We start from the raw sequence: 21,689 nt of genomic DNA on the forward strand, positions 1-21,689 counted from the left end.
TGTCGGAATGACGCTATCTGCTTTCTGTCAAAAGCTACGGTGCGGTGCCGGCAACCGAACATCTTCCCCTACTACTTCACTGACTATGTCGATAGAGTTGTAATCTATTTTCGTTTGGATATCTCAAAGATTACATAAAATTCCTTTTCAAGGCAATTCAGTGATGGTAGTCATAAAGCTCCCGTTTATGTTAGAATTTGCCAATACTAATAAAAAAAACTTCGTTTACATCAACAAAAGAATACTGAAATCCAAATCGATATAAACGTTCGATCCAGAAATAGAAAAAAGCTGTTTTCTGTTCCAATATTCACCAAGTTTTCAATTGTCTAACAGCAAATCCGGCAAATGATGGCAAAGGTTAAAAATGCATCAGATTTGCATTCGTTACTGCATTGTATTAACGAACCTCGTTGCACTTTTTCTTCGATTGTGTTACAGACGTGACGTCCGGTGAACCTGTCAGTGACATGAAGTCGTTCGGAACTGTCCAGCAAGCGTCCGTCGTTTCCGAATGGGAAGATAACGTCGCGTTCGATTCGGACGATCCAGATTTTTCCGGTGACCACGGATCATCGAATGCGGCCAGCTCACACCCAGCGACAGTTTTGAACCGTTCGACGACGTGTTTCAATATCGGTGTCTCGCACGTACCTGCCAATTTACCGCGCTTCTTGAAAGGTAAGTGACCTTTGATTACTTTCGTCTAACGAATTGTGTAAAAAGAAGTGCAAGATTGGCGTATCATCGACTATTGCTAAAAACGTGCTTTTTCTATTTGCGCTTCTCCTCGCATCGGAGGTTTGTCAGAAGGCTCGTCGCATTTGATAAACATCTCTAATTTGTCTAAACATATTGTTTTTCCGGTACTGTTTTTGCTCGGTCATCAGCTGCTGCGTCTGAAACAAACAAACATCTGATGCTCTGCATGAATAATAAATGGAAAAATAAGTCATGCTTGCATTACATCTTCGCGTTATCGAGCAACTGTATGCCGATCCGCGTTGCCAAGTATAACGATTTATCGGTATTTATACCGATATTTGACCTCTAGCCAGCAATACTGATATGCTCTTTTAAAATACAGATTATTCATTTTTCATACCAATAAAAACCGATTTTCGGTTTTGGCTTGTGTAGGAATGGCTAATTCCGATAGCGAGGCTTGTTTTTGCTCACTAAAATGATCCTCGGTCATCATTTTTCGGTACAAATGTAGTGTAAAATTCAAGAACAGATGTGGTACAAGATTTTTAGAAAAATGACCTGGTAACTCTGATGCCGATGTTTTCGATCACTTACCCGATCGTGTAAACCGGTCCGTTTGTTGATTTCTTTAATTTCTGCTTTCAGGTCAATCAGTTGATCAAATATCGGCACTCGAAATTTACATGTTCTGGATTTGACTTGTGATTTTCGAAACATTTTCTGTATAAAATGTGAAGTTTGATTTATTTAAATTCTTATGTTTCATACATTCAAATAACAAGGTTTTCATCACACCGACCCGTTGCTGCTTGAATATAGCACCGAGTATTTATAACGAGAGTGTTTCGACGCGTTTAATTTCAACTTTATTTTAGTTATTTGAAACACTTCAAATCCGCAAAATGAGTTTTGTTACATAAAAAAGATCAATTTTTGATGTATATCTTTGGATTATAATACAATATCATTATTCATATCATTATTCAAAACGAAACGAATATTGTTCTAGAAAGCTGTCCTTACTCTAACATTGACCAATATGTTATTGAAGTGTATCACAATGTTGACAAGGTATTTTATTCGAAGGATACAACGCTAAACGACTGATAATACGCAAATAAACTATGTCTTCCATCCTATTTTTGAACTGGGTAAATATTTTGCCCAATTTCGATTCCGCGCTAATCATCCGCAGCGAGCGAGAGTTTATGGTTTGCTTCAAGGAAAATAAGTGACGCATCTCACCGTCTGTATCGTGTGTATCCATCGAATGACGTTTAAACAACGCTCAACTCACATGATATATAGTCCATATATAGTTGCGACACTCGCACTCATTTCTCTTTGTTCGGTTTCAAACCATATGTTTTTCTTAGTGGATATCAAATTTTGTGTTAAATATTCAATTCTCAAGTTTAGATTATTGCCTCTTTTCTCTAACTATAGATGTTAGTTGATGCGATGATTTATTTTATTATGATGCTTACTACTTATTACCAGTGTCAATAATTTTTTTAATAATTACTCTTGATAAATTTAATATAATATTATGTTATTCATCCTGAAAGAGTTCCACAATATGTTTCCCAATAACCCAATCGAAACGATTAATTGTTGTTCAAGAATCAAGTGAGAATGTCAAGCAATGAATCAAATATTCATTTTCAGTCGCATTGTGTAAAAGATAAAAGCGAAATTCCATAATGATAAATCCACTTGGAAAACTAACCGCGAAAATCACGATCCGAATTTTGCTGAAAAATAATTTCTTTAATCCGAATTCTATGCAGTCCTAATAATATTTTCATGTTTTTTTAAGAAATTTAGCCACACATTCAGCCAGAAACAGTTTTTTTTCTATCGTTCTCTTGGTCAAGAAGCTTGAGGTTTACAAGGTACCAGGGTAGTAAGTGACTGGGAAAACCGGGAATATGGTTTTAACCGGGAAACCCCGTGGAAAATTATTACTAGCTCAAATATGAGTAACAATTTTCAGAATCATGATTTATTATTTATTTAACAAGTGAAAAGAGGGAGGTAACCTCCCCCTGCTATGAAAGCTGGTTCCTGAAACAGACGCATATTATTTTGGTGGCGTTGTTGTCAACAATATAAAACTCTATGAAACAAGTAATTTGACCTCGTTTTGAATAAGAAAAAGAAATTGTGGTTTATTATAGTTTGATTATATTCCATCGAAATCATTTCCTTATGTTGGTGCAATTGCATGAAGAAAAATGTGAACGTGTGAACACTGCTTAAACACAGCATTTGACAGCATACTAGAACCAAAGAACTAAAACTTTCGGTTTCAAGCCAATTGTATGCAGATGACAATCGTGCCACCGGGATGGAGTTATCACCCAATTTTGCGTTTGAGCGAGAAGTTTAACAAATGTGTTGAAACAACTTGCTGTCCCATACGGGTTCTATGTTGAACAATCCATTTGAAATTGGACCAACAACCCATATTGATTTTTAAGGATTGACAGCAGTTTTGAATCAATCAGAAAGCATTAGAGCTTTTCTTCAACTTTACTTTGCACTAATTCATCATAATTTGTCTCAGAAATGTCATCTTGAGACAATACTTGTGTTTTGCTCATATTTGTGCGTGATATTGATTTCAACAGGACTCACCAAATTGGAAAAGAATTTAATTTTGACTTTTTCCACCGTTTGGAGTATTTAATTTCTTTCTTTGAGACCTAGATTTATATAAACTGTAGAAGGATTTCTCATAATATATAAACTAGTTGGGCTGTTTGGAAAAAAAAATTGATTGAAAACCAGCAGAGAGCTCATTATGAAGAACTCGTACTTTCTGATTATTTTTCTGGTTATTTCCAGTGGTGGTAAATTGCGAACCGAACGCCGATGCTTCTGGAAATTTACTCAAAAATGTTCACCGAGCGTAAGCATGCGATAGGTTCGAAAACTATTCCCTCGGTTAATGCGAAGGTGTTCTGTGCTCGGTGTTCGGCGAAGTAATCTGATTCGAACCGTTCGGTTGGCGGACCATCGGCGTGGGCCGAGTGAACTGCGTTCGATACGATGGTTTGTTGATTTCAGTTCTCGCATCCTGGTTTTGAAATTATCAACGCACACGTGATCAGCACAAAAAAATTGTTTTGTTCGATTGATAAATCGATCAATAGCCATTCAAATGGTATTATTTTGGACATTATCAGTGTGCGTAGGGTGGCTCGATATGGAAAATAGTAAGTTTTGGATCTTTTGCAAATTTTATGGTTTTGGTTATAGAATCTACAACAATAAGAATTGAATATTTTGGAACATTTCAGCAATCGTAGAGTGGCTCAATATGAAAAGGGATTTTTTTACTCTTGCAAATTCAATGTTTAATAAACTGGTGAGTCAATAGCAATGAAAATTGAGTAATCTCAGGTATTTTCAACAAGCGTATTTAAATTTGATGTTCTATTGATTGTTGAATCAATAGCAGTTCAACTTGGATAATTTTAGACATTTTCAGAGAGCGTATAGTGGCGCAATTTGAAAATTTGGATTTTTTTTACTAATTCGATGATTTATTAAATAGTAAAAAATCTTCGGAAATTATCTGCCACCGTAGGGTTTTTCTATTTGAAAAATTGTATAATTTTTGACTTATACCAATTCGATGGTTTGTTGATTGCTGGATCAATGGCAGTTCGAATTGAATAATTTTGGGCATTTTCGGTGAGTGTAGGATGGCGCAATATGAAAACTTGTAAATATTTTGACTTTTGCTGATAAAATATTTCATTTAATAGTGAATTAATAACAATTACAAATTGCTCATTTTTGAGATTTTCAGGGACCATAGGATGGTTCTATCTGTATAATTGTAAAGTTTTTAACTAATGTCAATTCGATGCTCTATTGATTTATGAATTAATAGTAGTTCAAATAAGATGATTTTCATGATGATGATAAGAACATTTTCAGCGATCATAGGGGGGTTTAATATAAAAATTTGAAAATATTTTGATTTTCGCTATTTTAATGTTCAATTGATGAGCGAATCAGTAGTAGGTAGAATTGGATGATTTTGGACGTTTCTAGCGAGCGAGCGACGTTTGTTAATTTTGGATATTCTCAGCGAGCGCTGGATGGCCTTATATAGAAATTGTAATTTTTAAACTATTTACAATTCCATGCCAGCGGTAAAGCGGGAACCTATCACCAATGCATTGTACATATTTGTTTAGAAATATTTTCCTAGCAAAAATATGCAAAAGCTGCTCATTCGGTTTATGGTAAAGTTCGCTTGCTGTTCAAATATTCCAATTGCTATCATTTAAACATTGAATAAGCAAAAGGTAAAATATTCCCTTATTTTTATATTAAGCCACTCTACGCCCACTGAAAATCTCAAAAATTATCCTATTCGAATTTAATTCATTTTCTAATAAATAAAGCAGTGTATCTGCAAATTCAAATACTAACATTTTTCAAATCGGACCACACTACGCTCGCTGTAAATTGGAAATCCTATTGAAACTGCTATTGATTCACCAAATAATAGGACATTGAATCGACATTAGTCAAAAATTTCAAAAATTTTCCGAATAGCACCACCCTACGCTTGTCGAAAATGTCCTAAATTATCAAATTTTTATTGCTCTTGATTCACTAATAAATGGAACATGAAATCAGCAAAAGTCTAAATATATGCAAATTTTCATATTGCACCACCCTACGCTCAATAAAAAAAGTAAAAAAATATCCAATTCGAACTGCTATTGTTTCCAGAATCAACAGACCATCGAATTAGTCTAAGATTCAATTTTTGTCGATTTTTCAAATAGAACCACCCTACGGTCGCTGAAAATGTCCAAAATTGTTAAATTTTAATTGCTTTTGAATCAATATTTAATAAAACATCAAATTAGTAAAATCAAAATTTACAAATTTTCATATGTAAAAAATTATCCAATTCGAACTGCTATTTATTCACTAATCAATAGAGCATCGAAATGAGATTAGTCAAAAAAAATTCCTATTTTCCATATACAGGCACCCTACGCTCGTTGTAAATGCCCAAAATTACTCAATTTTATTTGCTATTGACTCACCAATTTATTCAATATCGAATTTGCAAATATTAATACATTTTCATGTTATCATATTGCGCCACCCTACGCTCGCTGGAAATGTACAAAATTACCATACTCTGCTAAGTTACCCAAAAACTGAAACGTCCAGTCGCAGCTGACAAAGTTCGGTTCATCCGAAGCAACAGCCTATAGTACTCGAATCGGATGTTCATGAACATACTAGTAACGATCAGAGATGCCATTAATACAGATTTATCTGTATTATACAGATTTTTACATGCTCATACAGATTTAATACAGAGTACAGATTTTATACAGATTTCCTCAATTTAATACAGATTTATACAGATCTCGCAAAAATCAGGAAAGAAAAAAAATAGTTATTCTGTCTGAGCTATCTTTTAGTATTTGATTCCAGTGACGATATAAAAGTTTATCAATCAACGGACAAATCACAAATTAATATGGAAATCTGTGAAATCCATTTATATTATAATTTGAAACCAATTTGAACTGATATTCAATTTTTTTTGCCATGAATTAGTGGAAACATATATTGGAGAAACCAAATGAATGAAAAACTAATAGAAAAGATGATTTATTGGAAAAGATACGCTCAGAGACACTACTTTATTTAAGGAAGTAATGGCATCATGAAACTTTACTGTCAAACTGAGAGTTGTATGAACCGACTTGACGTTGCAAATTGGGGGTTGAAATTCCATGTCAAATTATAAAGTCACCAATTTCTAACTAGATAAATATATGGGATTACAATTCAATTGTTGTGGATTAAAAAAATGAAACTTCGTCGTTGAATATTCTTGTGAGCGCGACAATGACTGATTGAATCTACCATCATACAACCATAATCTATTGGAATAACATATCTTAGCATCATTTTGTTGTAAGAATTTCATTTTATTAGTGAATACAGATTAATACAGATTTTTTATACAAAGAATACAGATTTTCTATGAAAATATCTGGCATCTCTGGTAACGATAGACAAACTAAAGCATCGGCTCTTTCACCATCAGCATCGCTTCTTGGTTCGGCGATGCTTGCTCGAACGATGGTATCGGCAAATTCATACTCGCGATGGTGGTTCGCTTTTTGGTTCAGAACGAACACGTTTTGCGTGTTCGGAATCGATGCTTTACCACCACTGGTTATTTCACGAGAGATGCTTTGCTCGATATATTGTGCATTTTTGAAAATTTCATTAGATTTATTTGCTCACCAACGCATTGAAGTTGTAAACATGTCGTAAGGAGTGTATCGAAAATAAGCTATCCATATACATTTGCGTTGTAAGCATGTATTTGTGATGGTTTTTAATGCTCCGATCACAACATGCTGTGCGTTTGGTTGTCAGCTTTCGTTTGTTTACTTGTTTATGCGGTTGAAAATCTGCGTTTTCAAAATGTCGCGTATTGAAAGAGTAGTGAAAATTAAGGTTCTGGACATAACACATGAATCAATAAGTCCCGAGACTAAAGCAAAGATGGCGCTCGTAGTAAACCAGTAACCACGTCTTTCTAGAGTATTAACCTTTGCTTGAAACGGGTCAAAATTTTAAGTCGATCCGACCAGAAACAGCTGAGTTATCGAGGTTGGAGTAAAGTCGTTTTGTAGTTTGTTTGAAAAATGGAAAAAACCGAGTTTCGTGTTTTGATAAAACATTGTTTTTTAATGGGTAAAAACACCGTGCAAGCGAAACAATAGATTGAAAAATGTAATCCGGACTCTTGTCCATCAAAAGCAACGATTTGTCGGTGGTTCGCCGAGTTTAAACGTGGTCGTACCGACACAAATGACGCGGAACGCTCGGGTAGACCTGTGGAAGCCGTTACACCGGAAAATGTGAGTGAAGTGACAAAAATTATAATGAAAGATCGTAAAGTGAAGCTCCGTGAGATTGCTGAAATGACACAGATATCATATGGAAGTGTATTTACTATCCTTCATGAAAAATTGAGCGAGCGAGCAGCAACAAGGGCCCGGAAATTGTATTCGTGTCTTTTGCAGTGTCATGATGCATGCGTTTTGATGGACGATGGGACCTATGGAAAGGAGGACTCAAAAACCCTTCCAGGTCCACAATACTTTACAGTCAAGTGGAGAAATTCGGTCGAATGGTACTGGTAGGGCAAGCAATATGTTCCTGTGGTTTGAAGTCAACCATTGTTTACACTACCGGAACTATAAATGATGAAATCTATCGATCTAAGGGTCACCAGAAAAGATATATTAATGCAGGTATATTAGCCTTTATATCAGACGCATAGTACACCTCCACAGTTTTGGCCGGATTTAGCATCGGCTCACTGTGCCAAAACCACTCTCAATTGGCTTGCGGGAAAGGGTATAAATTTCGTTGAGAAAAATATCAATCCACCAAATTGCCCTCAGCTTCGACCCATCGAACGTTACTGGTCAATCGTGAAGAGCGTCTTCAAGAAGACTGATAAGGCAGCTGGGAGGAGTTCAAAAAATTTTGGTGGCAGGGGAACGTGCCATTTGAGCCAATTTGTTCTGATTCCTGAACACTTGCCCGGAACTTGATGAAGAGCGTTCGATCAAAAGTTCGAAAATTCGTGAAGGAATAACTTAAATTTCATCCGGTTTTCATTATGCTTAAGATTAACCTCGTACAATAAAGGATCAATTTTTAGTTTGAATAAAATATCGTTTTTTACCATAAATTGAAAAATTATTTTGTGGAAAGCTTATTTTCGATAAACACCTTATTCGATATTTTAGTGTTTTTCCAACACTGAAGCTTTTATACCAACCAACTAACAAGATCTGTAAATAAGAAGAATTTACCACTCAGTTTTATGGAATTTATACTTTTTTTTTTCTTAGAAAAGACATTGCAATCCGTTGCAAAATAAAAAGCGTTCTGTAAATAGCAGAAACTTTACGTCTGCTTAGCGGTTCAAATTGAACTGCCGAGTTTAGCACTAAGCAGTTCAATTTGAACTGCTCTGCACTGATGAGTCAAAGACGAAACGTAAAAATAATAAAAACGGTTTTGTGCTCTAGCACAAAATTTGGCTAACCCCTAAATAATTTAAAAATTCGTTTAAGAAACCGCATAATTTTGAAAACTTGCGTAAAAAACCGCATAAAATAGTAGCATAAAAAATCGTAATAAAACTACATAACTTCGAAAGGTTGCATAGAAAACCACAAAACTTTGAAAATTTGCAAAACAAACCGCATAACTTTGAAAGCCACATAAAAAGTGACGAATGTATAGAAGACAAAGCCGTAGTACTACGTCAAAAATTTTACTACCTTAATCACCATCAACCACGCGTAATGTGAAAGTAGTCCTGGGCAGCTCGTAAGGGTTATTCCAAGGTAGCCGTCGAAGAGCAAATCGAACGAATCTGCACTGTACTGATTCAATTCGGTGGACTCCGTTAAGGTAATAGGATCAAATGTTTTTGCAAAGTTCAACGATCAACACCAATAAGGGGCTGTCCATAAAAGACGTCACGCCTTTTTTTACGATTTTCGATTCCCCATCCCCCCGTTGTCACAAATTGTCACAGAAGCAAAGACCCCCCACTCCCCCTATGTCACATGTCACGAATTCAAAATAAATAAAATTCATCTCAATACATTCTCAATATGTATGACAAACCATATAAATGTGAGGGAAAATTCGATTTATTACATGTTGTCATTAGATTAAAAAATATCACTGAATCTACAAAACCATCGACATTATGTTATTAATATCAATTATATAAATAAACAAAAGTATTTGGTTAGAATTGATGAAACATTTAAATCATCTGTTTTATTCCTCCTAGGGGTACACAGATATATTATTGTTTTAGGTAAAGAATAATATTTCCTTAGTGTAGCATACAGGGCTGAGAAAATAAAGACCAAAACCTTATCAAAACGAGATCACTGCCGAAGAATCTTTTCAAGATTAGTTGATCAGTGAATTTTAAATCACATCGATCAATATCGGTACTGACCTTCCGTCACACAATGGATAGTTATTTTGAGCTGAAATGATTCTTGATTTATTGAACTTACAATCATTGGATGATTCGAAAAGCTATGATGTTGGTGGAGGAAAATCACATATGATCAAGATAAGACATGACATGATCTACGTCTGAAGTCGTTGATCTCCCGCCCTTTTTCAAATGGAGCACAATTGAATAAACTGCATCAGAATCAGATAAGAGAAATTCTTATGATATACTATTATCAATGCTAGAAAATCAAATTACTGAAAAAATTGTCAGTGCATAACTTAAGTTAAACGGTTTGAAGGCATCTTTTTTTTTTTTCATATTAGGCAAAATTTATTAATTTCGCTAATTTACTCGCTCCTTCGTGCACTTTTGCTGATCACAACAGAAATGATTTCCTGCGTCATTCATTTCCGAATTTACAAGAAGCTTTTACATCAATAAATACACGTTTTCTTATAGAATGTAAACGTTTATTGTGGAGATTTTTTCAGGAAATAGGGCAAAGCAGTAATATAATGAGGTATTTTAAAAAATGCGCTCATTGAAAATATTGGACATCACATTCCAAAAACCTTCCCCTTTCCCCCTGTCACAAAAGGTCACGTTTTATGAAACACCCCCCTCCCCCTTGAGGCTTGACTTTTTTTATGGACAGCCCCTAAGATAATACCGGATTTTCGCATCGCACCTTCAAACTCAATACAAGTGTGCATAAGCCTGCTTCAATCCATCTAAAGTATTGTCGGAAAACCTTGTTTTAGAATGATCTGCCACAATTTCCATAATTTGCAAATTCTGGCTAAGCAGTCAATGAAATAGTTAAGTGCCTCGAAAAAATGAATCGAAAGTCTGTTTTAATCATCCTGCTTCAAGGGTAAAAAATCCATTCAAGGGTAAAATGTCCATCCGTCAAGAAACCGATGGGCAATCCAAATGAATATTTTGGAAAAATTACTTATTCCAATAACATGAATATGCAAATGGTTCAGTTTTCGTGAAACACTATTCACAATATGTCCCAAGCAGTTAGCTTGTGTGTTTTTTCAGGAAATTATCCACGGTAATTTGCCGATCAGCTGAAATGCCGTACACGCAAATTACCTACTGGTCATGCAACGTACTGATGCAGACTAACACACTAGCCCTCAAATGCGGGAGTAGTTCATGCATAATATTTGCAAATTCAGATAAGCTATTTTGGTCCTGGCCATAGGGGCTTATAAATAAAGAGTACACGGTAGTGTAGTCACTACAAAAATAGAACGGCCAATACGTCAGTGGAACAAAATGAAGTATCCGTTGTCAACAATGAATCGTCATGACGCTGCTGGTACGATTATTATCAGTAAAGAGCAAATAACATAAATGCAAAAGTAAATATAGTTTCGCAGTGCACTACTTCGTTCATGACACTGCCTCACAAGTACTTTAGTACATTGACGCAAATATACCGAGAGACAGTGGTGGAGGAAAGTGTTTGCGTGCATCTATTGGAATATGAATGAAAATGGAAAGCCTTGAAGGATGCTTCCTGCCTTCTCATCCCATTCGAATAAGCAAAGCGGTGTCCGTAGAAAAATGGTTTTTCTGCAGGCTGACATGGCTGACCAAGATGGGTGTTGCTGTTTGATGGTGTTGTGAATGAATATCGGAAAATGCTTCAATTATTCAATTTCCTCCAAAGATCTGTTGATCTCAATGTTCAATTTTAAAAAGTTCCAAATTCCATACAGTTCATGACATAGAGTCAACTCTGTCGATGTCATTTTCAAGCAAAGCCTAACCATAAACAAATGATTGTATCACATCTAACGAGAATAATTATTGAATTGAAATCATCAATAACTTGTATGCCATGCCGTTGAGGAATTCCCCACATTGAATCGTGCCGTTGTCATTGGTCGGTTGTTCCGACCTACCAGAATATGAACGTCACGTGAAAAATATGGGAATGATTGCAATCTAACTTTGTATGAATGTACGTAGAAAAGTATCAAAACAGATAAATTGAAAAAAAATCTTTTCGATCGCTACAGAGGAATGTAATTAGCGGTATCAACATCCGTTGAATAGCTGATATATTGATATGAGGCAACTATCCTCCCGAATGACTGGTTTATTGGGAATTTCTCAGCGATAAGATCACTCTACGACGGCATTCTACAATTTACTAAGGTGTCTGAGTAGTGGACACAAGTGTTTCGGTTGTATTTCTTCCAAAGTGCTTCCTCACAATTACGTGTGTGATTTCTTTTTGTATTGCATGTATGAACGTTCTAAAACTAACTTACGAAATTTAAAAAAAAAAAACAATTGCTGCAGATGTCTTAGATATGCATGAAAAGTCGGGATCTAGTGTTATCTTTAAGAAAATTGAAAAATGATTTTAGAGATGTTGGAACACTATTGGAAACAACTATCCAGAACCTTCATTGAAAGCAACAAAGTAAACCCCAGTCTCACCTCAATTCAAAAAGTCCCAGAAAGTAGATTTTTTCTATTATTTTTTTATCGAGATATCACCAGTCTCGAAGATATGTGCAATTCTATAACAGTTGCATCGTAGTTTAATTTGAATAGTTTGAAGAAAAAACAAAACACAAAGCAATTCTTAGTGCGAATGTTTTGCACTGGGGTCTCTTTTTACGCGGTTTTATGCGGTTTCTTTTTACGCGGATTTCCGAAGTTGCGCGGTTTTTTTTACGCGGATTTCCAAAGATACGTGGTTTTTTTCGGCATCAAAAAAAATTCGATTTTTGAAGTCTTAAAATTTTTCTGTTCCAAAGTCGTTCCAAAGTTTTCAGATTAAACCAGATCTGGACGTTTCATGCATTTCTAAGATATTTGGCATCAAAAAAAAATTTTTCTTTAGTTTGGAGGTTTTTTTTACGCGGATTTCCGAAGTTACGCGGTTTTTTTACGCGGAATTCCGAAGTTACGCGGATTTCCGATATTACGCGGTATTTTTTGCGTGGTTTTTTAGCCGGTACGTATCCCCCGCGTAAAAAGAGACTTCAGTGTATTCCTGCAATATTGTCTAATTCATGTTTCCTGTTATTTAGATGATTTAATTCATTGCGTTGTGTGAACCATTTTTTAATACACTGTTACTATCAACACCATATCAAAAAAAAAATCCGTTGATTCTCATCGAAAAGAAAAGACTGCTATTTTTACAGAAATTGCTGTACAACCATCAAAACACATTTATTTACTATTCACAAACAGACGGAAGATCGATACAATGCACAATGGGGCAAAATGGAGCCAAAACGCGACGATTTTTTTTTGGAGGCATCATACAGCTGGCTACAAAGCACTTTTTTGGTGTAAAATAATCAGTAAAATCGATTCCATGTATTTAGAAGGGATTTAGAAGGACCGCACGAAACGCTATTATGTTCATTTTACCCAAAGTTCCCTTTTTATACTGCTTTGTATTCAAGCTTAACTATGTAACATAAAACCGAAGAACTTGCAGAAGAGTGAATAGAGTTTTTTGATGTAAAAAAGTCTAACAAATTGATTGCATATAGTTTTAATGACAGCAGCAAAGTCGTTGTACCGTTTTACCCCATTTCTTTTCTAGTTATAATATTAAGTCGAAATGTGATCTACAATCCAAAAGCAGATCCAATACGATCTGTCAATATTGATTCATATTACGTACAAAACATCTGTGATCCAATCAAACACAATGGGAATGACAGTACTAGCCGGTTTAACAGATTTTACCCCAATTTATATCAAAAGTCGTATATAAAATCGATTGATACTACGAAGAAAGGCGCAAAAATAAGATTACAATTTTGTTTTATTCCTAGTCACATTACAATTAGGCTCAAAACTGTTTCGATTTGTAGGTGATATTTCTGAGAATATCAGAATGGCATCATCACACCATTACAAGAATTGAAACAGGTTTTCATTTTTTTATTCTATCTCTGTCCTAATCTAAAACAGAACCATGATATTCTACGGAATCTTATCTGCAGAGTTTACACTAAATGCATAATTCTATAAGCCTGTCTTATCTATCTTAAGATATCTTGATATGAGAAGTGTATATATTTCGCGTACCTATTTCTCGTAGGTTTAAATACCTAGAAATCCATCATATTTGTTAGCAGTACAGTAAAGCACTGACGGTACTTCCAAGTTGAGTCCAAGATTAATCAAGATAAAGTCACACTTTTTGCGATAAAATGAATTAAACCAATCTTTTTTCCGATGCGACTTGCGGATTGTGCGATAATGTTAGATAAGGAATATCGGACGAAAAAAAGTTTTCTTCTTACTATTTGCACATCTCATTTTCTTTCTTTCCGACAACGGAAACATTTAACTGTATCCAAGGTCCATAGCCAGGATGTTGGTACGGTCTTTTTTCGTCTCAATGATGCGAGAAAATTATTGATCGCCCCTCGGACTGTAAACCAAAGTGATCAAAAACTATATAAATACTCGTCTCAGTAACCGCGATTCGTCAGTGTTATACCATTTCATCATGTCAAACTTTAGATTACGAAAGATCACAACACAAGGCTTAAAAAAGAGTAAAGATTTAATTTGTTTTGATTTTAACGACGGCAGGGCATGCAGACTGTAACTCCTGTTTGGTATAGTAACTTTCCACAATATCACAGACTGTTTTGCATCAAACAGTTCATTTGTTGTGATGTTACTGAACAACATTAGTGCAATTGAATGTCTCGCATTTTGGTCGGTAATTTTTTTAAGACGCATGCTCCATTAATGATTTAAGATGTTAATGCACCGTAAGCTTTGTCTAGACCTTATCCAACCGTAACACTCTTCCAATAATGCCTAATTACATGAACTATAATTCCTTGAAAATAGCCCAAAACGTTGATTTCAAATCGCTGTATCTCCAGTTGCTCCATGGATTTTGTAGAATTAAACAGATATTGCTTTCGAATAAAGATTATGTTTGACGAACTGAAAAAAAGTGTATCGAATACTGACTTTGTAGCATTTGTAGTGCTGAGTTATGTTACGGATTTCAAATTTGTGTTGAAGTTTTACTATCCATTTTACCATGTTGTTATTTTTATAACGATTAGTTTCGCTTGCGAATGTGTAACGTAGTGATTCGTGATCGCGCTATGGTATTACCAGTCGGCGATTTCGTCTAATGTAGATATGTGTGAAGCCACCATCAGTTCCAGGGATTACCAGTATATGCGGGTAGACTTACAGTAGATCCGAATTTGATTATCAGATAGCTTTAATATAACTGCTGTTAAGAAGGTCAAAATGGGTTTGGAGGACTCGGCGCCTTCTAGCAAGAACATCCGGTCATATAATAATGAATTTCGCAATACCAGCTTAAACCCGCCTGATGGTTTGTTTGTTAGAAGGGTGCGTCTTACACATTTCAGACCTTCAGGGAGAAACACTAAGCTTCCCCCACGTGACTCAGGTTGGCAATCCACTCCTTCATCCAGTCATTCACTTGTAAGATACCCTGATGCACTCCCTGCCCCTCCTCGTTGTCGATATAATTGAGCATAATACAATATAATATAACATAATATAATATAATACAATTAAATATAATATATCACAACATAATGCAATACAATACAATACAATATGACATAATATTATATAACATGCAATGCAGTATACTACTATGTTACATAATATAACATAACATAAAATAATGTAAGACGATAATATATGAAATAATATGCTATGATACAATATAACAGTTAACGTCGCAGTGCAAGTTATACTTTCCTTTCGTCGCAGTACTGCAGGAAATATATTATTTTTCTTTCAATATTGATAATAATCATAATAATAATAACTTATAAGCAGTTTCGCACCGTCTCATTCTGCTACTAACGCAGAAGGCGATAGCACCCAGTCGACGCCGTTCTATTGTCCATATGTCATCATAGACACACGAGGAGGCATGAGATAGGAAGTTATGAGGACTTAGTTATCTCACATTAGCGTTGATATAAAGTGATATGTGATATGTCACTTCGAGAACGACAATAAAAAATCAAAGTTTTGAATTTTTCAACGAATGCAAACGTTTGATCATTTATTGATCTTTTTTCTGATGAGAACATTCAAGATGTCAATTCAATTTTTAAACGGTATCATTTCATTCATATGTGAACACTTTGACGTGATATGCTGTATGCATATCATTTCTGTATATCCGTGCCGTAAAATTTATATCCTTGCCGTAAAATTTCATTTTCGAATGAAATTATTTTGATGAAAATTAAATTTCCGGCTTTTCACTGTCAGTGTATTCCAAATCATTCAATTGACTTTTGCGCTAATAATCAAATGAGATTCATTGGGTTCATCGTCAATTGAATAACCATACCTAGTCATTTGAAGTTTCACTTGCTCCGTTTCAAGTGCGCGAATGAACCCAGCTGTTTCTATTTTCTCAGCCGCCGACAGTGAACAAGTTCGAATGAATAGGCATGAACATCAGTTTCCATTTGAGTTCACAGTTGTCGCTAGCAAGAGTGAATGAATAATTTTCGAATTTTTGGTATGCATTCAGGTGTCTTTCAAAGTATTAGAAATAAAGATTGGAAGAGAAAGCAATACATTTGAGTACATTCTGTGATTGACCGTGTTTACCATTCATTTATTATTTCGAACCCACTGAAAATTCACTGGCAGCTCATTTGTTAGGCACTCTCTCAGTCAATTAAAAGAGATGTTTGTTTTTTCAAGGGAGAAACTGACGTCGGTTTACCTGAGTTTCAATTGACGGTGCAACGGGTGAAGAACTGAGTGTTGTCCATTCAGTATGTCAGTGAGCGATGCATGTATTGAGTATGAAGTATAGTACAGTCAACTGATCGGCTGTGTATAGTCGATTTCAAATGAATGAGATTAAATGAAATTTTACGGCACTGATATCAGCGCTAATGGGAACATGGTATTAGTCACGCGATACGTCAACAAGCGCGTGCGAGCTAATTACATATGATCAAAGCAAACCTGTCATAACATCAAATTGGTTTGTAATGCTTCGTGTGATGCTTGCTATCTTGCATCTTCTGACCTTCATCTGACATGTATCATGTGTGACTTTAGAAATAATTCCGCTTATGTTTATAGATTTACGTGATTTCACGATCTTGCATTTGCTTTGGATAACCAATCTGAACGATTCTTCTCCACTGATATGTCTCTGTTAGGAAAAGCCAGTAAGTCAGCTTAGATTTTCAATCATATGTAATCGATAAAACTAGGCTTCATTAATTCAAATCGATACGCAGTGCTGTGTTGAATTTGCAATTTGTAAAAGTTATGCAACGATATGAAAAAATCCAATGTATATGTTTCATGAGAAGTCTTACTTGGCAGATTAAAAGACATCAATGTTATCAATGACGCTCCAGGATCGCGAGATTTGTAGTCCCATAAAATATTTGCTCAATTATATCCAAGTCCGACTTCCGGTTCTAGAATTATAGGTTGATAAGTTTTTGAAATTTCGAACCGTCATAGAAAATGACGATACGAAAAAAACCTGTTTCAATCCACCTAGTGGTGTAATGATGCCTTTCTCATATTACTCATAACATCATAAATATTACTGTGGAATTCGCAAAAACAAATGTTCATTGAATAGAAATAGGAATATTTGCTCGGACTTAATCTAACAAATTCTGCAAATCCTGTTTACTCTGTAGCTCCGGAACCGGAAGTAATATCCACTACAAACTTAGGAATTGCGTATGAAGACTTTTCCTTTGAATCTGTAAGTTTGTGAAAATCGATTTGGCCATCTTAAAGAAAAGTGAGTGAGATCCTTTTTGCAGTTTTTAATCATCATTTCCAATCCTTCCGAAACCGGATTCAGATGACCGGAATATCCGAAGTTGGTTCGTTCACCATCAACAAATATGACATTCAAATTGAAACAATTTTGAACCCAGTTAAACCTAGACTTACTATCTCATGTTCTATTTCGTTTAAACCAATTAAACGAAATCTAACAAGCAAAGCTATTCTGTTACTGTTATGTAAGTCAACTAAACAGCATGAATCTGCAGCATAAAACATGTAGTAGGATTATTATTATTATTATTATTATTATTATTATTATAAACATCACTACACCACCGGTACGGTATTACTGCACTACCGGCTGTGGAAAATTGCATCAGGAATCAGAACAAATTCTCTCAAATGGCACGTTCCCCTTGATATTTGGAGATTTGTGCCTTCAAATTGCATAGTTTTTCAAATAAATTTAAATTCATTGATATCTTTTAATTTTTCGGTCGCACTTGTCTTAAAATAGCTAAATTTGTTATTAACCGCAGCACCGTCTTTTACCAATATCACACACTAGTAGCAGACATCCATAACCGTTTTGTTTTCTTTATAGCGTGTACGAAGTATAACAAAGCACGCATCGTTCGTTTTATGTTTTCTTTTTCCACCGTACCACCACGTACCGGTGTTGTACATATTGTCATTATATATGGCGATCTGAAAACTTTGACACTCATCGCCCTGTAACTGCGGAACCGGAAGTCGGATCCGGATGAAATTTCACAGTAGCTTTAAATATAATATGAGCTTTAATTCAAATCAAGACATGTGAAAATCGGCTCAAGCATGGCAGAGAAATCGAAGTGAGTTCTATTTTTTATGTTTTTCTGCACCACTTTCGGTGCTTCTGGAACATGAAAAGGGGGACCAGTAGGGCCGAATTAAGTTTTTATGCCCACAAGCTAACAAGCTCTGCAAACTAGAAGAATTTATCAGACAGTTTAATGGGATTTGTGCGTGTTTTTGACCATCGTTTGTGAAAAAATACTTATGAAATTCATAATTTTCCACTTATCACGCTTTAGTTCCGGAACCGGAAGTCGGATCTGGATAAAATGTTCTAAAAATTTTTAGGAAACTGTAAGACCTTCCATTTGAATCTTAGTTTGTGAAAATCGGTTGAGCTGTTTCAGAGAAAATTGAATGCACACATTTTCACTAATTTTCACATATTACCATGTAACTCCGGAACCGGAAGTCAGATCCAAATGAAATTCAATAGCAGGCTATGGGACCATAAAACCTTTTATTTTAATCTTAGTTTGTGAAAATCGGTTCTGCTAAAAACAATAGCATTAGCAATAGAGACCACCAGTGTGTTGCTAATATTATCATGTGTTTATTGCTCTGAATCACTCGATTGACTTGTAAATTTACACACATTCCATATAAATCTGATAACACCGACAATGATATGGAGATGGCGCTTCTATCGGTTGATGTCGTTTAATTTTGAGCGGGAAATTCGCATCGGTTGACGTGGTTCAATTTTGGGCGGAAAATTCGCAGTTTCCGTCGCTGGAAAAATTTTCATTTTCGCTGTCACTCAAAATAACTGTTTTGATCAATTACTTTACTATACCTTATCAAACGTTACGAAACGTTGAAAATGTTAGAGAAGGCCTTTGGTGAATCGTGTCTAGGAAAAACACAGGCATACGAGTGGTATAAACGCTTCAAAGGTGGTCGTACAAGCTTGGATCATGATGAGATCCCTGGCCGCCCAACAACATCTGTTACTGAAGAAAACATTGAATCGGCGAAGCAAATCGTGTTGCAAAATCGTTCTGTACCGATTAGAGAGATTGCTGTGTTATTGGGCATCTCTTATGGATCAGCCGAACACATTTTAACTGATGGTATGGAAGGAAAACTCATGGATTTCACACCACGATAATGCGCTGGCTCACACAGCGTTGGTTGTGTCGCAGTTTTTGTCCAAAAACTCAACCAATATCATCAACCAAGCACCGTACTCTCCAGATATGGCCCCGTGTGACTTTTTCCTCTTCCCCAGACTCAAATTGCCATTGCGGGGAACGCGTTTTGAGACCATAGAGACCATAAAAGAGAGTTCGCTGCGTGAACTAAAGGCCATACCTTCGGCGGCCTATAAAACTTGTATGGAAAATTGGATCTAGCGTTGGCATGCATGTATTGCCGCAGGAGGAGAATACTTTGAAGGCGATAATAAAGAAATTTATTAAAAAATGATATTTTGAGTTTTACCTTTTTTATAAATATAAAAAATAGGTTTAGAATTCGCTCAAACCTAAGAAAAATTTTCCCCGAGGGCCGAATGTCATATACCAATCGATTCAGCTCGACGAATTGAACAAATGTCCGTGTGTGTGTCTGTATGTGTGTTGTCAACTAAGAGGTCGAGATCTCAGAGATGGCTGGACCGATTTTGATCAAACTAGTCACAAATGAAAGATCTCCCCGTCACCCAGAACGCTATTGAATGGTTTTGAGATCGGTTGTTTACTTTTTGAGTTATACGAAGTTTTATGTCAAAATTTTCAGTTTTTTGACAGTATCTGTCACAATTGACCTTGAAAACAGAATATATTTTCAGACTTAGATTCCGCACGGTAATACCTATCCAACAAGCCATAGATTGTCAAAATCCGTCCATTTTTAACGGAGATATCGAAATTTTTGTGTAAGCGACTTTTTCCCCTATTCCAGCAGTAAAAGTTTTGAGCGCTGTCTGGCAAAGAAATGCTTGGGAGCAACATAAAACACGATTTTTTATACTGTTACATGCATTTGTTTCTAAGTACCCAAAAGACTGTGTACAGCATGATATTTTGCCTCGGACCAATTTTAGCACGGTTCGTTTTTGGCAACATAATCGTTCGAATATGACATATGAAAACCAGATGAAGGCAGAATTTTCGAGTTGAAAGTAATTCCATAATTATATTGATTTAAACTAATAACAGCAATAAATGCTGGAAGAACATAACAACCATATACCATTCGAATCAGTTCGTCGAGATCAGCAAATGCGTGTGTGACAAATAATTTCACTCAATTTTCTCGGAGATGACTCAACCTTTATCTACAAATTCACATTCATATGAAATGTCGTATGCTCCCAAACAAGATTCCTGAATTATGTTTGGATCCGACTTCTAAGATACAAATGATATCTAAGAACCAAAGTCGATAACCAAATAAACATATTTCAGTTTTAGTGGTAATCAACTGATTTCCCAAAATTTCATTTGCACTACGATTTCTCAAAGATGTTTATACAGATTTTGAAACATATTGAAACAAATATATACTATACAGCTACTCAGGTGAATTTATCTGACCTCTGGCTACACCGATTTTCGAATTCCGGTTCCAGTATCGAATCGTTTCTCAAAGCTCAATCGTTTTCTCAAAAAAGCCAATTCGTATTTCAAAAACAAAAATTCAAATTAAAATAAACTTATGGTCCCATACAAAATTAATGATTTTTATTCATTTCTGATTTCCGATTCTGGAATCACAGGATGATGAATTTTTAAAATTCAAATCGATCATCTTCTATGACAATCCCAAAAAGCTTTAAAGTTGGACTCAAGACTATTGCAATTTATTCGTCATAACATGGAATGTTCATTCGATTGTCACACGTTTAGATTCAAATAAGGTCCGATTCGCAAGTTTCGACACTACAGGATAATGAGTGATTAAAATCTCAAATTGCCGATTAAAACGACGGTCATTAAAATAATGTCATGAGAACTAAAACACTGAAGAATATTCATGCAAAAAACACATGCGGATTGATAAAAAAGGTATCATCTCCCTGCTAGGTGGATTAAGCTCGTTTTTTAATAAAATTCCGGTTCTTTTTTATCATAAGGTACGTTGCCTGATACACATTGAAATGAGACTTTTGGCAACACCCAGGCACCGCATCGCACTCCCAGTGATTGCAACACTCTCCATCAGATCAGAAAACAAAAAATAATAGCGTACATACTTCACCCCCTCCTTATTCTGCACACATACATACATACACATACCAACATTAGCTCAGTTCGTCGTTCTGATTCGA

The 21,689-nt window shown here is 35.5% G+C and overlaps 1 protein-coding gene across 1 annotated transcript in view; it reads left to right on the forward strand.

Moving 5' to 3' along the window:
• The window catches only part of LOC131427249 (protein pinocchio), a 97,300-nt gene that overhangs the window by 12,034 nt on the left and 63,577 nt on the right, over window positions 1-21,689 (forward strand). Inside the window, exon 2 of the mRNA XM_058590262.1 lies at window positions 442-681. Within this exon, the coding sequence (XP_058446245.1) occupies window positions 471-681 (211 nt within the window). The 5' untranslated portion in view covers window positions 442-470. The remainder of the gene's footprint in view (window positions 1-441; window positions 682-21,689) is intronic.

Source organism: Malaya genurostris, chromosome 2 (genome assembly GCF_030247185.1).
Source record: "Malaya genurostris strain Urasoe2022 chromosome 2, Malgen_1.1, whole genome shotgun sequence".
NCBI lineage: Eukaryota > Metazoa > Arthropoda > Insecta > Diptera > Culicidae > Malaya > Malaya genurostris.